The sequence below is a fragment of the Neopsephotus bourkii genome, unplaced genomic scaffold (assembly GCF_033783945.1).
Source record: "Neopsephotus bourkii isolate Nb327-2 ecotype Australia unplaced genomic scaffold, CSIRO-AGI_Nbou_v1 NB_1768, whole genome shotgun sequence".
Classification (NCBI taxonomy): domain Eukaryota; kingdom Metazoa; phylum Chordata; class Aves; order Psittaciformes; family Psittacidae; genus Neopsephotus; species Neopsephotus bourkii.
The window spans coordinates 3,036,290-3,055,742 of NW_026902242.1; the positions used below are offsets into that span (position 1 = coordinate 3,036,290).

A 19,453-nucleotide genomic window follows, 5' to 3' on the forward strand; every position below is an offset into this window, starting at 1 on the left:
CAAGCGTGTCAAGGTCCCTCTGGATGGCATTCCTTCCCTCCAGCCTATCAACTGAACCACACAGCTTGGTGTCATGGGCAAACTTGCTGAGGGTGCACTCAATCCCACTGTCCATGTCAGCAACAAAGATGTTAAACAAGACTGGTCCCAACACCAATCCCTGAGGGACACCACTCATTACGGGTCTCCAGCTGGACATTGAGCCATTGACCACAACTCTTTGCGTGCAACCATTCAGCCAGTTCTTTATCTACCGAGTGGTCCACCTATCAAATTGATGGCTCTCTAGAGACAAGGATGTCGTGTGGGACAGTGTCGAGCGCTTTACACAAGTCCAGGTAGATGACATCAACTGCTCTACCCCTGTCCATCAGTTCTGTAGCCCCATCATAGAAGGCCACCAAATTGGTCAGGCAGGATTTCCCCTTAGTGAAGCCATGCTGGCTGTCACCAAGCACCTTGTTGTTTTCCATGTGCCTTAGCGTGCCTTCCAGGAGAATCTTGCCAGGCACGGAGGTGAGACTAGTAGTACTATTAATTTCTATTTTTTACACTATTTAAGATTTTCACAGGCTACTTTGATTTCCCGATCTCTTAGACATTTCTCACAGTTCTTTCCCCTTGCTCATAGGATTTTTCTTATATTGAATTATGCTCTCAAAAGTACAGACTAAATTCATAGAGACCATCTCTCTGTAAGCCCCTGTGTAATCAACTGGATCACATGTGCTTCCCCCATTGTCAAGCTTTTATCTTTCCCTCTGCTTTTAGCCAGCGTCAGAGATGGGATTTTGGCTCAGTAAAATTTGGACTGATCCACTGCAGCTGTTTATATATTCTGATAAAAATCAGAGTTTGATAAACCAAAACCTCAGTGGTGGTCAGAGTGTAGATAATGCCATCTCTATCTCCTTCCCATGATTCTTACAAAGATTCAGAGGAATATTGAATTAACTGTAAAAACTTTCTCTTCCAAAAGCAGACCTTTATGTCAAAAGTTTTGATGTAGAGTTGCATTTTTTTTAATATATGATGGAGAAGATCACAAGGAAATAGTTCCAAATGTAAGGGAGAAAGAGCAGCAGAATTTGTGGATGAAAGAGGTTCCTTTGGGTGTAAGAAGATAAAAAAAGAAGGTAAAAAAAAGGAAGCTCTAACCCAAAACACATTATGTGTTTTCTAATGCATGGAAACAAGAATAAGGGAATAAGAATATTCTCTATAATATATTCTTTTATCTGAACTGCACGTGGGGCACCATTAATCCTGGCATTTGAACTACTTCTACTTGAGAAGACAAAACATTTTTCCTAAAATGGATGAAATACTTAAGACTATTTATTGATGTTTCCAGAAGAGCTTTTTCCTTAATATCCATTTCCCGTTTTCCATTTTTTTCTTCTGTTTTTTGTTCTTTTTTCTATCTTCATTATTTATTGTGGTTCTGGAGCAACTGTAAGTGATTTCTGAACAGAATCTGGGATTTGTCGGGGAAGGTTGTAAGTAAAAACTTACGGTGTTTATAAGAATTTTTTCACTGTTCTTTCAAATAGCCTCTCACTGTGTGGATCCTGGAAATCTTTTGAAGTTCATGGCAGTAGCTGGCATTCATGCATAGACTGAGCAGTAAATTTCCCAGTTAGGTAGTAAACTGCTCATAGAGGAGACTGTGTAACTTATCTCTGTGTAAAGCACTATAACATCAGCAGGAAGGGTAGACTTCATTCCTGTTTAACAGCAAGACTTTAAAGCTTCCTTGGGCTCCTGGGCACTGAACTGTGTGTTCAGCTGGGAAGCAGAAAAGCTGCTCTTACTGTTTCTGGACACTTCTGTGTGTTGTAAACCCTGATGTGACAATGCAGGCTCTACTCACTTTCACTCCAGGCTCTTGACATTCCATGTACTTGAGAGAGCTCTCTGAATAATGTAGACATTTCTCTTTTGAGGCACAGCATGCAATTACAGACAAGATAAAACTGGAAGGTCTCTCTGACATATTAAGTTAGGGTTCCAATGTGTTTAACCTTCAGTGACCTTAAAGAGTCACTATGACATTTTTACAATAGACAGAACTTGATTATTATGAGATTACCAAGAAATTACAAATAACATCTTGCTTGGCTTTATGTCCTAGTTCATTTAATTAGATCCTGCCAGGATTTCCAGTTATTCATAGAGGTTTGCTGCCCGGTGCCCGGAAAGTGCTGTTCCCAGTCAAGTCCAGTAGATAATTGTGTCTATTAGTCAAAGCTCTGAACTTGGTTGTCTGAGTTTTGGTCTACTGAAAACAGATTGGAAGGATAAAGTGAGTCTTAAATGGCATGTTGTACAACACAAATCCTGATGAAAATAGACCAATACCATAGTATGAAATGCATTCATTGAAACATCAAATTTATAAAGAAGAGTAAGAAAATAAAAAATCAAGGTAAGTTTACAAATAATTCACAAAAATGAAACTAACTTCACAAAGAATGTTATACAAAATTGCCAACTCGTCATTCATGCGTCTTTAAAATAACCTACATCTTCAGACTAATCATCTTTCTTAAGTGTACTGTCCTACCTTTTTGATAACTTAGAAAGCAGTGTGGTTACTTGTATTAAAATAGTAATATGATGATCTAATAAGCACTACTAAATAGTGCAGATTAATTTCCATTGGGAAGCTATGGGTTTTTAAACACTGCTTACTTTCTAACCTTAATTTTCCAATTAATAAATTGCATATCAAAATAAATGAAAAAGAAACTTTTCAATTAATAAATATGCAGGATAAAGGGAAACAATTGTTCTTAAATTGTTCAAGATCCTAAATTGTTCATACAATATATTTACCATGTACAAACATATTTTCTGAAGCCATAAACTACAGCAGGATCCATATACTGACCTTAGAGGTGGAATGAGCATCTCTTCATGCCACAGAATTCAATACAGTCATGGCACAAGAAACCTGAAAGTGCAAGAAAAATAAAATCACCAGCTGGATCTTGGCACCATAGGAGATAAATCAGTGTCATATAAAATGTAAGAATAAATCATTTAAAGGTCAATATTTCTATATGACTTTAAATCAATAATACAGAAATCTTAGAGAGTATTTATCTTCTGTGTGAGATAATAGTATTGTATTCATTCAAATGATCTAGCAAACTGAGTGTGAGATAATTTGCCCGAAATGTTAACTGTATTCGCCCTTGAAATTCCTGTGCCTGATGGTCTTGCAGATACCAAGTCACCCTGCTACTTGATACCCTGAATACAGAAAGCCATTACAGAGGTAAGATTAATCTCAAGCTCATGAACCTACCTCAGAACTTAACTGGATTTTGTCCTTGATCTACAAAAGGATTCAACATCACATATGCAGCATTTATGTGTCTTCTTTATCTTTTAAAAAGTGTGAGCTGCACAGAAATGTTTTGTTTCCCATTAGGATGACCAGGCTTCCAAGTGGAAGCCCTCATAGTAGCTGCTTTCACATGATCATATGACCAATCAGTCAGTACTGATTCCATTCAGCAGGGAGAAACCCTCAGCCAGAGAACTATGTGGGTAGAGCAACTGTAGCTGAGCTGTTGGAAGAGAGATACTAATGTGGTACTAGTGATTGTTAATGTGGTTCTAATTATAGTCAGAAATGAAATCAATAGAGGCAAAATTTTGCAACCTAAAGAGTCATTAAACCATGTGTTCCTCATGAATTGGTATTCACATATAATTCTGGGCAATTTCTGGAGGGATCCTTATCTAAGAATCATGGGAATGGTGGAAGTCAGACGTTTCTCAAAGTAATTCAGCACAGACCTTTGTCCTGCCTGACAGCAATTTCAAACACGTGTCACATTTTTCAGGTTCCCTCTCTTATCACTAGAAAGTAACATGGGCTATGATAAAGGGTGACACAGCTATGAGAGTCATTCTTGATCAATTGTCTCTATCAGACAACAAGGACTAGGCCTTTGATGCCTAGCCAAGTAATTGTCTTGAAGAGGGAAATCAATCCCAGCAACTCGCATCTTTCTTGCTCTTGCTTGTCTAGAAAAATTCATGGTTTTTATCACTTAGCTACTCCTATAGTAGTATATTCCTGCCGTCAAAGGGCTAATAAAGCAAGTAGCTAAGATGATACTTTGTGAGGAACACATGAAAGACAGAAATAGTCCAAGTAACAAAACAGCATGTTGTTGATTTAGGGAAGAGCACATTCCAAAGAAAACGAAAGGTGCCAGATCCTAAACAGACTTGCAGCTGGCTTGAAGTGTTACTTACTTTACACAAACACACATATTTTGCTACTGCAAAATGCTTTCTCCTGGGTACTTGTCATTTTGGCTTGGTGGAAGTAAAAATCAGTTCATGCCTTCTTTTCTGTTTGAAGAGTCATTTTCTTTAGAACTTTCAGTCTGCTTCCAGAGACAGAAAAGTGACAATATCTATATTAAAAAAAAATTTCCATATGTGTTTCAAACCCCCCCCTCGAAATTAAAGAAAAAAATAGAAGTTGAGCAATCCCTGTAATCCTCACCCACATGGAAGATTTTAAAATTATGATTCTTTAATCATGCAGTGATTTAATTCCTTTCTGATGCCTGTGTAATATTTCTACCTGTTAGCAAGCCAGTCTGTGGGACTACAAAGATTGCATTGATATCATGCAGCACAGCAAAAATGACATCTATACAGCTGAACATAGCTTTTCAGAATGGGAACCATTGTAAGAGAATAAAGAATATAGTCAGTGATTGACAAGTTGAAGGATGATCAATTGGTATCAGTGCAGTTAGCAGTAGTTTGTTTAGGAGAATCCAAGTTCTGCATTTGTTCCAGCTGGAATGGTATGTTACACACCTTGCTGTCATCATTTCACTTTGTCTTTCTGTGTCCATAGGGACACGCATGTACCTCATGACTGAAGAACAGGAAGGAGGTGGGAAATAGGGAGGTGGCTGATCTCCATTTTCCCGTAATCAAGAATCTCTAAGTGCCTTGGAGAGCAGATGTTGGTGAGTAATAACAGAGCTTGGTAAAAAAGATCTACATCCTTTTCTTGATTACCTTCATCTGATGATGTGAAATGCTGGCCTTAATGAGGTGTACAGAAATATTTAGTGGTATGGAAATCTAATGTAGAGTGTTGGGTGAATCAAGAAACTTGTTCATGTTCATTGATAAATGTTTTCAGTTGACTTAATCTTGCTGTATCCCAGGTCCTAACCAGCATCCGTGCTCTGACCCAAAGCTCACATTATTTCTTTTCTCTGACCATTTTGAAGGAGTTTTGTGTAAGAATCTGTAATTCCAGTGAGGAAAAATGACTTTGATGAGTTTCAAGATATTTGGCTCAAAATAAAAGCAGAGCTGACCTCTCATTTAAAAATTCCCAAACAGATTCTGAATACTCTGATTTGAATTTGGCTCTAAATATACACTGGAGGATGTTTCAAAAGGGAAACTTTTGTCAATGTGAAAACAATAGAAGCTCAGCTACCCAACCTAAATAAGGTAGTGTAGGTATGTGAATTAAAAGGCTGTTCAACAGTTTCACTTTTATACCCAGCATCACTAAAATAACACTTTTTTTTTTTTTAAATAAGATTTGGAATTTCCAGATCTTGTTTTTCGCCAGCAACAAGAGACTATGATAAAAAGTAGGGACTTTTTTTCTCTAATGGCTTTTATTCATTCCTTTCTGTGAAGTGAAATAGGCGATGCCTCTGAACAGAAAAAAAACCCCACAAGGAATTAGCTATTTGTAGTCTGTGCCACTTACCATACTTCAGTATTGTTTTATTTGACATCTTTTGTGGATTCTGGATGCCTGCAGACCCACCAGACAGGAAGTGTCATAGGAGCTGGTGCCTGAGAAAAATCATGAAGGAAGTAGATGTATTTATTTTTATATTCAGTATTTCAGAAATTCCTGAAAAGGGAAAGAATCAGATGATAAAACTTTCTTAAGTTGTTTCTTTTTTCCCTTTTTTCAGTAGATGACAAGTTAGATGTGGAGTACAATTGTAAGGTGTGATGTGAGTTACAGGGTAATGCGTTGGTGTTCTTTTTGTAGCTGGGAACAAAGTTACAATTTCTGAAACAAACACAACCCTTTAAATAGATCTGCAGGTAGAGCTCATCTTTCCCATCTGGAGATGAAAATTATAGGGAGTCAGTGATGCTCTCCTCCCCCTTTTGGGGGCTATACAGATGTTGTGTTATTGTCAGGTGATGAGAAAGAAGGTGGAGGGGGTTAAGGAAACCAAAGGGTTAGGAAAGCTTTGGGAACCAAAAAGCCAGTAGGCACTGGGAAAGGCAAGACAGAATATAACCCATATAGCAGGCTACTGAGGTGCTGAGAATTAAAGATTTGGCATCTGCCAGATCATTATCTGCTGGGTAAGTCATATAGTCAGCAGTACTCATCCTCCAGGTACATGGTTTTTCAGTTACTTGATCATATGATATGACCATACTAAAGGTGTGCCCTTGGATGTGGTGCCTGAAGGGAATTCTTTCCTTGTTGATGCAGATATGTTTTTCCCTGCAAGAGTAGTTCTCATTTGAGTTACAGCACATTCCTCTTGCTTTTATTCTTTAGGTATGATCATACTGTGGAGGTATCAGACACTCTTTGCATAGTGTGAAAGCTCTTCATCCCAGCTGCTTCCGTAAAGCATCAGAAACTCTGAGAGGCTTTCTCATACTCAGACATCCAGTGCGCATCCCAAGGAGATCTTTTGTGAGATGGGTGAGGGCTGCTGTTTGAATGGGGGACCTAAGCATGAACTTGCTGTAATACCTCTATGATCTGAGGCTGAAGAATTGTTGCGTCAGATTTAGCTGCATCTTCTCACCTGAATGCCAGGCCTTCTACTGAAGGATTCTACCCTCTTCAAGCTCGTGGGACAAAGATACTTAACAGTAAACATGTTGCATGTGTTTCTGTGTTAGGGCCCTGTGTAGAAGTTATTATGCCAACACTGGATGTTTTTAGCAGAAATCCTAAGTGGTGGCTCTAGATGACAGCTATTGGGATGGAGTTCCATGAAGTATTTTATTGCTGACCTCTTCTCCGTAGGCCATAAATCACAAAACCAGTGGCGCAGGTTTGAAGAGACCAAATTCTGTGCGAGGGTTAGCCTTTCAGCTTCCTCTCATAGCCTCCCTGAGACGGTGCAGTATGTTAAAAATCATAAAATCATAGAATAGTTAAGAAGAGGTTTAGAAATGTTGGATAATGAACATGTTGCATTTTGGTCAGCGAGAGTTTTTATCTCTTGGCTAGAGGAAATTAAGTGGAGTCCATCATATAAGTATTTAGCATGGTTGAAGAAGTATGAATTAAAGGAAAAGCTGAACACAATTCTGAAATGAGTTTCTGTTCTTACATTCCAAAAAAAGCCTGAAGCAAGTTTCAGTTTCCTGAAGGACATTTGTATTTTCTGATGCCAGGCCAAAAATGACGTGTTCAGTATTTTCAACTCCCTTCTGAGACACACAATTGTCTTCTCTTTGTTTGTCCAACAAAGCCTGAGAAGAGACTCTTTTGATTACTAGATATATTAAAAAACGTATTTACATCCCAGTGCTTCATTCTTTTAATCTCTTTTGCCTTTAGTGGTATTTTTGTAATACTTGTTGCATTCCAGTCTTCATTATGCTCTGCATGTGTCAGGTTTTTCTTCCAGTTGATTCTCTGACCCTTGATCTCACTGTGAATCTAGATGCATCCTCTGGGCTTATCCCCAGCATCCTCCTTTGTGCAATTTGAATAAAAAGCTTGATTGTGTGAACTCTTGAGGTCAACTGCTGATCCCTAGACAGGACAGCCTGTTCTGGAAATAAGCAAGCTTGATAGCCATTCTCCTGTTTGCAAGCTGATGCAGAGGATAGTAGGAGCAACAGTAAAGTGTATGTTCTGTTTAAAATGCACAGAAGGCTCACATTTGAAGTTGGGTAAAGAACGAGTTTTAAGAAATTTGTTTAATTTGTCAGATCCGTACTTCCTTTAATGATATTTCTTGGCTAACCCTGCTCTCACCTGTAGTGTCTGAGTTAAATTTGTCTGTCACTCAGTGTCATAGTCCCTCTGGTAAGGATCCAACTCCAGTAAAGTTAATGGCAGCTGCCCAGTTTAGTTCTACTGAGAGCTGGCTCAGAGTTATTTCCTATTTCATGTTATCTGATGAAGGGCTTGATTACAGTTTTTCCAGCATGCGGATATGGCCTCCTATGTTTATATCTTTTTGTGTCTAGATACTGATTTCCCAGAAATAGGGAAATTTTGCCTTTTCCCATTCAACTTAGCCTATGATTATTCAGTAGTCAGGCAGAAGAGTTTCATTTCTCGCTTCTCTCTGCCCATGGTTAGAGTCTGTATTTGCAACTTAACTAAGAGAGTACACTCTTCTTCACAAAAGCCATTCCAGGGAAGAGAAATTGCATCTGTAGATGTTGTTACCTCCTCCGGATAGATTTTGGATTTCTGGATTTGATAGCAGTACTTCCAGAACAGTACTCTGCTTGCATTTCCTTACACTTGGACATTGTTTTTAATTCCCCCCTCCTCCTCTAATAAAAACAATGATAAAGATAATAGAAATAATACATTATGGGAGAGTCCACCGGAAGTACCAGGGAACATCAGCTTTAGAGACTTTTGATAAGGCATTGCTAGGTGCTTCAGATGGCTCTGTTTTACTGTCTTATGGGTTGTCTTGTTTAATTTTTTCATATTTCAGAACACTGCTGTTCTTACAAATAATTATTATTTTGCAGACATACTTTCTGCCTGAGAGCACAGTTTGTATCTTCCTACAATCATTACATCCCTTTAAAATTTACGACTTTCTGAGAAGTAAATGAAAAAAGTGGTTGATGCTGCTTCTCTTAACCTCATGTGTTTCTGTAGCAGCTTGTACTGTCCAGCTGCCCTTTGGTAAGGATGCAAATGTAGGGGCAAGTGCAGCTAGGGAAAAGCATTAAGAAATAGAAGAAGACACACTGACTCTAGGCCAGCAGAAGCTTTACATCCTCTCATGCTACTCCCACCTGAACATGGTGTTTTGTGGCTAGCATTAGATTACTATATGTAAAATCTGCTTGACTCAAAAAGCATCATGTTGATGTGGTGCCAGGTTTCAGCAATGACATTTCTTTAGCATCTACAGCATTGTTACTTCAGCTTTTATTTTTTCAAGTTATTACTCATTTGTTAGACATTGAATCTGTGCTGTTTATAAAAGATACTTTATGAGGACAGTATTTCACAGGCATCAAATGACCAAACTAGTGCCTACCAAACAATTTCTCAGAGACATTTTAAAATAACATATATGCTTAGTTTTGCATTTCTTGCTGCTTTTATTTAGGGATTCATAACTGACCAATACAAATTACTCAAGCAGTTGAATAAATAAACAGCTGAGATCTGGAAACCTTCATCCATTCTTTGTATTCATAGCATTTCCCAATTGAAAATTAAACACTGAAAATGTAATTTTACTTTATTCATAACACTGTTGCTATATTAGCCAGTAGTGGTTGCCCTCAGAAAGATTCCAGTCTGGATTCACATACCCACTGAAAACCAAACACTGAAAATAATCCCAGAGTTGTATTATAAACTGGTACTCTTCAGTTGTACATAAACAGGACATAGGACAACTGAGATGAGGAATATCAGTGATGTAATGCATACAGGTAGCACCTTGAAAGAGGGACATTTTAAAGGCATTTTTAAAGCAGAATTGGGAAGATTAGTTCAGTCAGTTAATCCCAAAAAGATGAATGTGATTCAAGCTGATCAAGTTGGATCTCCAGACTTCTGTTATCTGACTTATTTCTTCATTTTTACACTTAGAAATGGGAGTAACATCACCTCTTGAACTGGTAGTGCAGTTTTCAAGGGGAATACTGAGCTGGGTAAAGTTAATTACAGAACTGAGTATTGTTAGAAGTATTCTCTAGACTCACTCCTACAAAAATATTTACACTGAAAGCAAACTTGAACAACTTTTCCATCTGAGATATAGAGCCATTCAGTTGCTTGGAATTACCCCCATTCTTTCATGTTATCAGTTGTTTGCAGGATCGGATCTTGCGCTTTTTGTGCACAGTGGGCAGTGTTAGTATTCCTTGTTTTCCTGGCTTCCAATTGTGCATTGCAGAGAGCAGCAGAGGGCGCAGCCCGGCGTGAATCCGGCCTGCTCCGAATTCCCCCGTCTGGGGATTTCCCACTCAACCTCGACCAGAGGCTCTATAAAGAGCACGCTGGAGCTATGCTAGTAAGCTGATGCGGAGCGGCAGGATCTCACTGTGCTTCTTCACGGGGAACAGAAACCAAGGCTTTTGAATTTACTTTCTTCACCTAGTAACAGCAATTACGAATGTTAAAAGAGATGGGAAGAACAAGACAAACTGTGCTAATAATTTCGTATGTGTTCATGACCGGTAAGTTGGTGTGTATTACTTGGCTTTGACTTTGTTAGGTGTAAACTGACCTACGTTTTACTGTTAGATCTTTATTTCTCTTTGTTCCAGTTACTTTTCCATCTCAGTGAACACAACTGGCAATTAAGTAGTTCTGTCAAAATGTCAGGAAGCCTTTTTTGACATTTTCTGTCAGCTTTATCTGTGCTCTATAATGACACAGTCATTTTCTTACTGAGTTTGCTAAAAGACTGTCTAGGAGACAACTGCAGTATATCAGTGCGTGTTTGATTTCTACTGTCATACCTGACAGCATCAGTCAAGTGTGGTACTGAATGTCCTGTTGAAAGTTATTCTGCACTTGTCCTTGCTATCTTACTTGCCACTTCTTGCCTCAAATGTTACAGTTTTAGAACCAGATCCACTTGCCAAAAAATGTTATATTGTGCCAATGCATTTATTTTCACTGACAGGGTTGGGTTTACGCTATTTTATACATGAGAACTGCCTGTTTAAGTCTCTATTATCTTTGACAAAAATAACAGTGTTTATGGGAAATTTTGGAGATGTAATCCAGTGCATAAGCTGTATTAGTTTAACCTCCACCTGCTGCTGAGTTCATGTCTGTTCTCTCTATTGCAGTTAAAGCTTTTGAAATGGAGATTATACCTGCTAACAGAATTGTTAAACAGATTGGAGAAACACTCAGACTCACATGCAATACTACTGGCTGTGCATCACCAAGTTTTTCCTGGAGAACCCAGATGGACAACCCCCTTGGAGGAACAGTGAATAATTATAGGACATACTCTACCTTGACTATGAATCCGGTTAGCACTGTGAATTCTCATGACTATCTCTGTACTGTCTTCTGTGGTGAGAAAGAGAAAAAAGAGAAAAAAGAGAAGAGTGTCAAAGTTGAAATTTACTGTAAGTAAAAATGTAAAATATTCTTTAAGCAGTATGCATTTCTGCCAGATCAAGAAGTGGTTTTAGGTATGGTGGTTGGTAGTTAACTGATAATGCTGGGATAATGGGTCTGCTGTAGTTCAACATATATTCCTTGTAAGATTCCTTTATCGGTCTCTTCAGGATGCTTTCTCAGCCCCTTTCTGCTTAGCTTTCTGCTCTGAAGGTTGTGTGTACTGATCTAAATATTTGTAGAGCTGGAAAAAAATAAAGAATCAAAGCATTTGCAGTCTGCAGGGGAATGGTTCTGTTGCCTAAAATACACAGAAAACAAGATAGCACCAGTGTATGGATTGCTCTGGATGCCTGTATTTAGTTAGCTGTACCACTGTCTAGGTGCCTTGCTAGATTTTATTAGATCATTTGTGATCGTATTTCAACAATGCTACAAGTATAGTTCCTGTTATCATAGAATCATAGAATGGTTAGGGTTGGAAGGGACCTTAAGATCATCAAGTTTCAACCCCCCTGTTAGTGTATGAACTGCTTATAAAAGACCTGTATGTCTTCATATCAAGATATGAATAATGTCTGATAATAAAGTTGGTACAGTGTCATGTTCTGAATGTCTCTAAACTCAAGACGTTTGGTGTCTCAATGTTGCTCTTGTGTTGACCCTAGAGCTCATCTCTGCTAGACTAAAGAAATGGATTTTATTCTTTTAGCTTTTCCCAGGGATCCTGTCATTGAGATCAGCCCATCTTTAGCTGCTGCAGAGCCAGTCACTGTCACCTGTAAAATTCTGGATGTGTATCCTTCTCATTACCTGGAAGTACTCCTAAAGAAAGAGGATCATGTTCTTCATGAGAAAACCTTTTATGAAGATGAAAGCACAAATACAGAGAACAAAACTGTCACATATTCGTTTAATCCCACAGCTGAAGATATAGGGAAAGTGATTACCTGTGTGGCCAGGTTACCAATTCCTAATATGGACTTTGACCCCAAAGAAAGAGTAACTTCTGAGAAACTGACTGCAAACTGTAAGCATTTTCATTCTAGGCTTTTCACAACAATTCCTGTTTAATGTTAAATTTCATGGAATGGGTTTCCAAAGTGTGTGCTATAAAAAAATTATAATCTGCACTTCTTATGTATGTTATTTATGACACAAATTCAATTCTGTTGTATGCAGTAACTGTCACTGAGTCATTAAATACCCACTGTTGTTCATGACAGAAGTTAGTCAATGCTTACGTTGGGCACTGGTGGTGGCCAGAAAGTGGTGGCCAGAAGAAAACTGGCAGATGCATGTTATTAAAATTGCCATATTATGCTTAGCAGTTACAAGTTTATAGTCCTGAACAATAGGGGGACAAATGGAGGAATAAAAACCTAATAATAATTTGTATACATTTGGTCTACCTTAGCTTTCAAAGCTGCAAGCTAAATGACTTACCAAGCCTGGAAAAATTGTTCCACTGTTACTGGAATAAACATGATTCATGTATTCTTGGTATTGTGTGCAGTGTACCTCCAGAGAAGCTAGTGTAAAAGATGTACATGCCATTCTTCGTTCACTTACTGACCTTCTCTCTTTTGTTCTCTTCCAGTTGGCCCACAAAATACTGTCATTACTGCATCTCCAGGCAACTGGCCAATGGAGGGAGACACTCTAAACCTCACTTGTGTGACTGAGAGTAATCCACCAGCACAGATAGTTTGGAGAAAACATCTGGCTGATGAAAGCATTCAGCTTCTGACAAAAAACAATGTCCTTTCTATTCCTGATGCCCATTTCAATGATTCAGGACTGTACATCTGTGAAGTGACTAATCTGGTAACAAATAAAACAGAGAAAGCAACTGTGGACATAGTTATACAAGGTACAAGTCTGCTTGAATTAAACCTGTATTACCTAGTACCCAACTGCCTGTTGGGTTGGAGGATGCTGAAACACTGAAAGTTAGGAAATGACTGGGGCATTCCTTGTGATGTATTCAGGAGTTAGCTTTCAATGTACTGCTGCTCTTCATGGGCTGTGCTTTTCATTTCTGTGCTTCAACTAATACTTTCTGTGCTGCTGTTGTACATACATACTACTTTCACTTCCTACAGTGCAATACTCAAAGTGATGAAAGAATCTAAGAAAGTGGTGATGTAGGGGGATACTGTTCTTTCCTTGAAATGCTAATGTATATAGCCGTTTCACAGGGACATCAGAGTCTCCTTCTTTGAACTTGTACTTTTAGTCGTTAGTAGTAAATTTAGTAGTTATTTAATAGTAAATCAATTTGGGACATTATTAGTATTGGTATCAGTATCAGTGTTAGTGTTGTATTATTGGTACTATTGGTACTATTAGTAGTGTTATTGGTACTCTTTCAGTAGAGCCAAAAGGCTCAGATGGAGCCTGGGACCAAACCCAAATAAACAGATCCTTGGGCAAGCAATTCCTGCTTTCTTAAACCCCTCCCCATCTTTAGTACTTTTGCATTAGTATAAAAGAATTTTTTTTTTGCCATGCAGGTGCGCCAGACATTACAGAACTCTCCATTGAACCTTCTACCACAGTGCAAGAAGGAGAAAATGTTTTCATACGATGTTCTGCTGAGGGTAATCCTTCTCCAAGGATTATTTTAAGGAAAAAATCTGACAGTGCAGACATGGGGCCTTACAGTGAGGGGAGAATTCTCCTTCCATCTGTGACGTTCCTAAATGGAGGAGACTATGAATGTGTAGCAGAAAATAAGTTTGGGAAAAGTAGAAGTGAAGTAACACTTAATGTGGAATGTAAGTATGTGTAATGTTTTCCCAGTCATTTAAAAATAATCAGTTTATGCTCCACTTACTTCAGTGATAAATGTGCCATTAAAATGAAACACCACCCTGTGAGTACAATAAACCCAGCCTAGTCCTCTGCTCTTCCCCAAAGAAAGGAATTGTGCAGATGAGCAAAACGAAGACATGAAATCCTTAATGTAATGCCAGTCCTAATCCTCATGTAATCAGGATCTGGAGGAGTATGAAACTGATCTTCCTTCTTAACATTCTTGGTTTGGGCTATAAACCAAGAGTGTGGTAGCTCTGGCAGTGTATGCTTTACTTATTCTGAGAATGAGAAAGAAATTAACGGGGAGGTCAACAACCTGACAGCCCATAGGACATGCTATATCCACCTCTAAAAAATCCATTGGTGTAACCACAGGGTTCTTCCTTTCAGATGGGCCAAAGAATACAATGATCTCTGTTATTCCTGCCACTGCTGTTAAAGAAGGAGAAACTGTGATAATGAAGTGTACTAGTTCTGGCAATCCAGCTCCAGTGATCTCTTGGAAGAAAAAGAAGACTACTGGGGAGCCTGAGAAAATCTATACAGATGCAACTTTAACCATAAAGAACATAAAAAGTCAAGATCTGGGGCTTTATGAATGTGAAGCTTATAACAAACTTGGCAAAGAAGAAAAGGATGTGAAATTACTTGTTCAAGGTTAGTAGAACAAGCTGGAACACGAGTTTTCTGGTTTATGTATTTTAGGTCCAGATCTTATTCTGTGAAGGACAGGGGAATTCTGTCTTTGATGTCAGTGGAGTTCAAAGGTGGCCTTGATGTCATTAAGTCATTTAGGAAGCTTTAAATAACGAGTGAAATCTGCCTCGATACATCTAGCCTTAATGCAAAGGTCTCATGTCAGATGAGTTTGCATCCCTCCTGCAAAGTGGCAGATGTATGCATGAGGCAGAGAAGATATGCAATGCCTGTATGTTCTTCTGTATAGGTCACAGGAGCATCCAGATACCTGCATGCGAAAGATTCAGAGAGAGTGTATGTGGTGAACCTCTCTGTGGAGGGCCTATATTACAGCCCTGTGGCTCTCCTTTAAGTTACAATTCTCTCCTGTTCTTGCAAGCTGCATTTAAGCTACCCCTAATACCGATTGCCCTGATAGCCAAGTCTCATTTTCAGCAGTAAGCGGACTTCTCTGCTTTAGCCCTGCTGCTGCTGTTTATTGCCCAGCAACAGCATATTGCTTAGAGATCACTTCTGCCACTAGTCTATCTCTCTTCCTTATTCTTTACTGTTTATAGCTACACCAAAAGATACACCTTCAGTTTTCCCTTGAAGTGCAGTGATACAAGGAGAAAGCGTTACCATCTCTTGCACACTTACAGACGTTAACTCCGTTCAGAGTACTCCCTGAAAGAAAATAGGTGGTGGGATCACAACCCTTGAAACAGAAGATGGCAAAGTCTTCAATTCCATTAAGAATGAATTGGTTTTTAAACCCTGAGATGAGTTGCAGTTACCCAGATTCTTGTCATCAGTGATGGCACCTTAGTGCTAACAAAAAATGCTGTCCAAAAGTGCAGATGCACAAAATCATTGCTGCTTCAAAATCATTCATGGTTCCACTTCCACCTTTGAAAACAGGATGTAAAATTGTGGAGGCTATTGAAAAAAGTACTATTCTAGAACTCCTTCCTTAGCCTTTTCTCTTTTTTTGAAAGAGGACATCAACCTCTGGGGCCGTTGGTCCTTGTCCTTTAAAGAACTCGAATAAACAGTGAATTTAAAATAAGAAAAGAAGAAAAGGCTCCATATAATGTAGAAGATATGCAATATACTCCATTAATTGATAAAATGTCTGTCAGCTGATGATTGCAGTGTGTGAAGGATAGTTAGTGACAGAGTAGTGTCTAAAGTTATATGCTTGAATATTATAGTGAATCCTTTCACAAAGTTAATTAGTACTTTGTGTGTACAAGCTGCTGATACCTCATGAGTTTTTCACTTCTGTTTATTGCTAAATCCTACCTTGCATTTCTTTTCAGTTCCTCCCCAAAATATCACTGTGTTAGTATATCCATCAGAAAATGTGAAAGAAGGAGAAAACATCACTATTACATGTAGCGCATACAGTAACCCACCATCAGAGATGGTCCTGAAAAAACTCCATCAGCAAAAAGAGATTATTCTGCGATCAGTGAATAGAACCTTTATACTCTACAATGTCACCAAAAATGATACAGGCAGATATTTGCTTGATGTTTTCAATGAGGTTGGAAACAACGTCGCAGTGATTGAGATAGCTGTTGTAGGTCGGTAGGTTTATTGCCTTAAACTTATTTTGTTCATACTTTCTAATGAATTTTCTGTCAAGGTTAGCACAACTAGCTCATGGCTGAACCTTGCACAATAATACTGCAGTTAACCTAAAAACCACACAAAACCCAACAAACAAAACAAAACAAAATCAAACCAAATACTCAGCACGAAGCAGGTGGGGAGAATAAGCTGTATTTAACCTCCTTTTGGTGTAGAAGGCATTGTCTCTCCTACCCAAACTTGTGTAATAGCTTTAAAGAGACGGCCACATGCATGAAGAGTGAAACTAATCCAGAGAAAGTTCTGTTTCACAAATAGATCTAAAGATTGGGCTTTTTTAAACATGGTCTTCTCCTGAAGCATCATTTCCAGGAGGTAGAAATGTCCCCAAGTGTTTCCTGGGTAAAATACATGATACTCCTGTATTCTTCATGAAACCCATTGTATTCTTTGTTGTAGATGATATCAGCTGGGTTTGAATTTGCCGAGCAAGAACAGGATTTGAATTGTGTAATATGGAGTTACTACTAAAAAAAGAAAGCATAAGAAAAATGGTTTGAAATGTGCTTTGTGCAGGAAAACAGGACTAGTGTTCCAAATGAAGGTCATGAATAACACTGCTTTCACAGGAATATACGTGTCTCTTTCAGTCTTTTACACAACTTTTTTTTCTCCTCTTATCTCCAATTTCAGAAAGATTGGCAAAACCAGATCAAATGATCCCACTGATTATTGCATTTTCCTCTGTGACAGCAGTAGCAGTACCTGCAGCTGCAATTTTGATCTACGTGTCAAGAAAAGCAAAGATAAATGGATCCTACAGTCTTGTAAAAGCACTCGGGCTGAAAGTGTGATTCCATGAATAGAAGTCTAAGTTCATAATAAGCAATGTTATTTATTGTTGTGACTGGTTCTACTTTTCTATGACATACAGTAATGAACAAATGACTTCAGAACACTACCACGTGATAGCAAATGGATTGTTCTCCTGTTTTGATGCATATTTTGGTATTTCAATTAAAGGAAAAACTGGTGTCCTATCCTAGAAGTGGGTAAATCACTTCTGTGTTGAAGCATGCTGAATATAGAGTTCCTTGGAGAACTAGGTTTGTACATAGTGTATCATTTGTGTTGTAAATATGTTCAACTGACTATCACTTTGTAAAATTGCAGTCTTACTGCAACTGTACAGGGAAATGTTAAGTCAAAGATATAAATCAGCATTACTTGAGCTGATCAGGTGATATTTTATTTTGTATTACCTACAGAGCAAATGTTTTTAATACAACTTGTCTGCTTATAGTAATGTTTGGAAAATGTTCTCTTTTCACTCATATTGCCCTAAACCCTGTCCCTTCAATGAAATTCCACAGTCGCTGGGCTATGCCTTTCTGATCCTTTAAATGAATTTAAGCTCTCAAGGCTCATGTGTGAAACATTTTATTTTTCATGTTACTCAGAAAGTGCCTGGGGTTATAGCCTGGTTAGTTTTAGGACAGCTGAAATATTTTGGTAGGGTTTAATCATTCCCAAATCAATGTCAGAATTCTGTTACGTCATGAGGAGCTAGGTGAGACCCTTCATGTAGATTCAGCTGCTGATAAGTATGCTTTGTAAATTTCTACTGTGAAATAAAACCACCAGTAGGTTTCTTTGACTAAATCTGCCTAGTGATTCTGTCAGAATACACATTCCTGTATGGAACATATGGAATATGGAAGGAACCAGTGAAAACCATTATCCTTAGCAACAGGAAATTCAAGTGTCATGGAAGCCTTAGTTGTAAAGGCACAAGCAAGGCAGGCAGTGACCTAAAGGTATAAGAAAAGAGAGAGGCAAAATCAATGCAGCCTCAGCAGTGGTGGTTGTTTCCTGAAGGAATGCCCCTCCCCAGCTGCTCACTGTGGAAAACTAAATCGCTTGCCTGACAATTTTACTTTTAATAGACAGCTGGTGCCTACATGCTTCACCCTGATTAGTGCTTTTTATTCACTGTACGTTCTCTCCAGTGTGCTAATCGCGAAGAAAACGGTGGTCTTTCCATGTAGAGGCAAAGATGAGGGGGAAGGAGCTGTGGATTTGATAGCATTCTCCCTTACATCCTGTCTCCTGGCTGGCAGTGTTGCTTTTGACTCCTCTGGTTGGTGATGTTCAGCACTGAAGGCAGGGCTGTGGGAGGTGCAGGTGCTGTGGCTGGGATGTTGAAGTGTGTCTAGTCTCAGCCACTGTGTCAGGCACAGGAAGGTGGGTTTGGCTCTGCCAAACTGCACACATGAGGTCAAGCAGGGATATGTGAAAAGAGTTTCTTTACATCATACAAAAGGTGGCAATTGCCCGCAGCAGCACTACAGACAGATGTCTCGTGGTTGCTTGCTGCAATGTGAGGCAATGGTGCAGATCTTCCATGTGGTTTTCACAGCATGCTCAGCAGTGTATTGTGCACAGTAGATTAGTGCATACAGGGTCTCCTGTGCTTATCTTCTGTTGCAAAGGGAGGCTTGGAAAGTGAAGGTGTATCAGAAAAATGGGAGAGCAGTGTGGACTTGGCTTGGAGGAATGTAAGCATGCAGTAGGAGGGTGAAGAAAAGATTGAAGACAGAGGAGGAGGAGAGCTTTGACAGGCCCATGACATACATTTCTTGGAGGTGGTGCCAGGCATATTTATTCAGAATGATGTCAGGCCTGTCTCAGTGCTATCTTGTGAACAAACCACAAAGCATGATTTTCCCATTGTGCAAAACTTTGGTGCACTCACATTTTGCCTACTGGGCATAGCTGTGGTATGTGTAGGGCAAGAAGAATGGTTAAAAATGATACAGAGAAAGAGGAGTGGAAAACAGGAAAATTGGAAATGTCAGTGACTTTCCAGTTTGGAGAAAGAATTTTGGAGGAGGGTTTGTAACTGACGTTTTCCAAATCGTGAGAGCAGCTGATAGCAAACAACAGATGCAGAGCTGCTGTTTGCTAAATCATGCAATGCCATAACTGCAGGGCACACAAGGTAAG

At 38.9% G+C, this 19,453-nt stretch overlaps 1 protein-coding gene and 1 long non-coding RNA gene across 3 annotated transcripts; both read left to right on the forward strand.

Annotated features, from left to right (window-relative positions):
- Positions 1-1,515: 1,515 nt before the first annotated feature.
- On the forward strand, positions 1,516-5,497 carry LOC133225994 (uncharacterized). Its single transcript, XR_009729344.1, has 3 exons — positions 1,516-3,283; positions 4,895-5,009; positions 5,280-5,497. It is a non-coding gene; the product is annotated as an uncharacterized LOC133225994 (long non-coding RNA).
- Positions 5,498-9,997: 4,500 nt separating this feature from the next.
- On the forward strand, positions 9,998-17,869 carry VCAM1 (vascular cell adhesion molecule 1). 2 transcript variants are annotated; one of them, XM_061379361.1, is made up of 8 exons: positions 9,998-10,452; positions 11,074-11,361; positions 12,066-12,383; positions 12,954-13,226; positions 13,870-14,133; positions 14,564-14,830; positions 16,174-16,440; positions 17,141-17,869. In XM_061379361.1, the coding sequence occupies exons 1-8, from the start codon at positions 10,389-10,391 to the stop codon at positions 17,299-17,301; spliced, it is 1,902 nt and encodes a 633-aa protein (XP_061235345.1). In that variant the 5' UTR covers positions 9,998-10,388; the 3' UTR covers positions 17,302-17,869. The 2 variants fall into 2 exon arrangements, with proteins under 2 accessions (XP_061235345.1, XP_061235347.1); XM_061379363.1 differs by lacking the exon at positions 16,174-16,440 and having other exon boundaries at positions 10,036-10,452.
- The last annotated feature ends 1,584 nt before the right edge of the window (positions 17,870-19,453 follow it).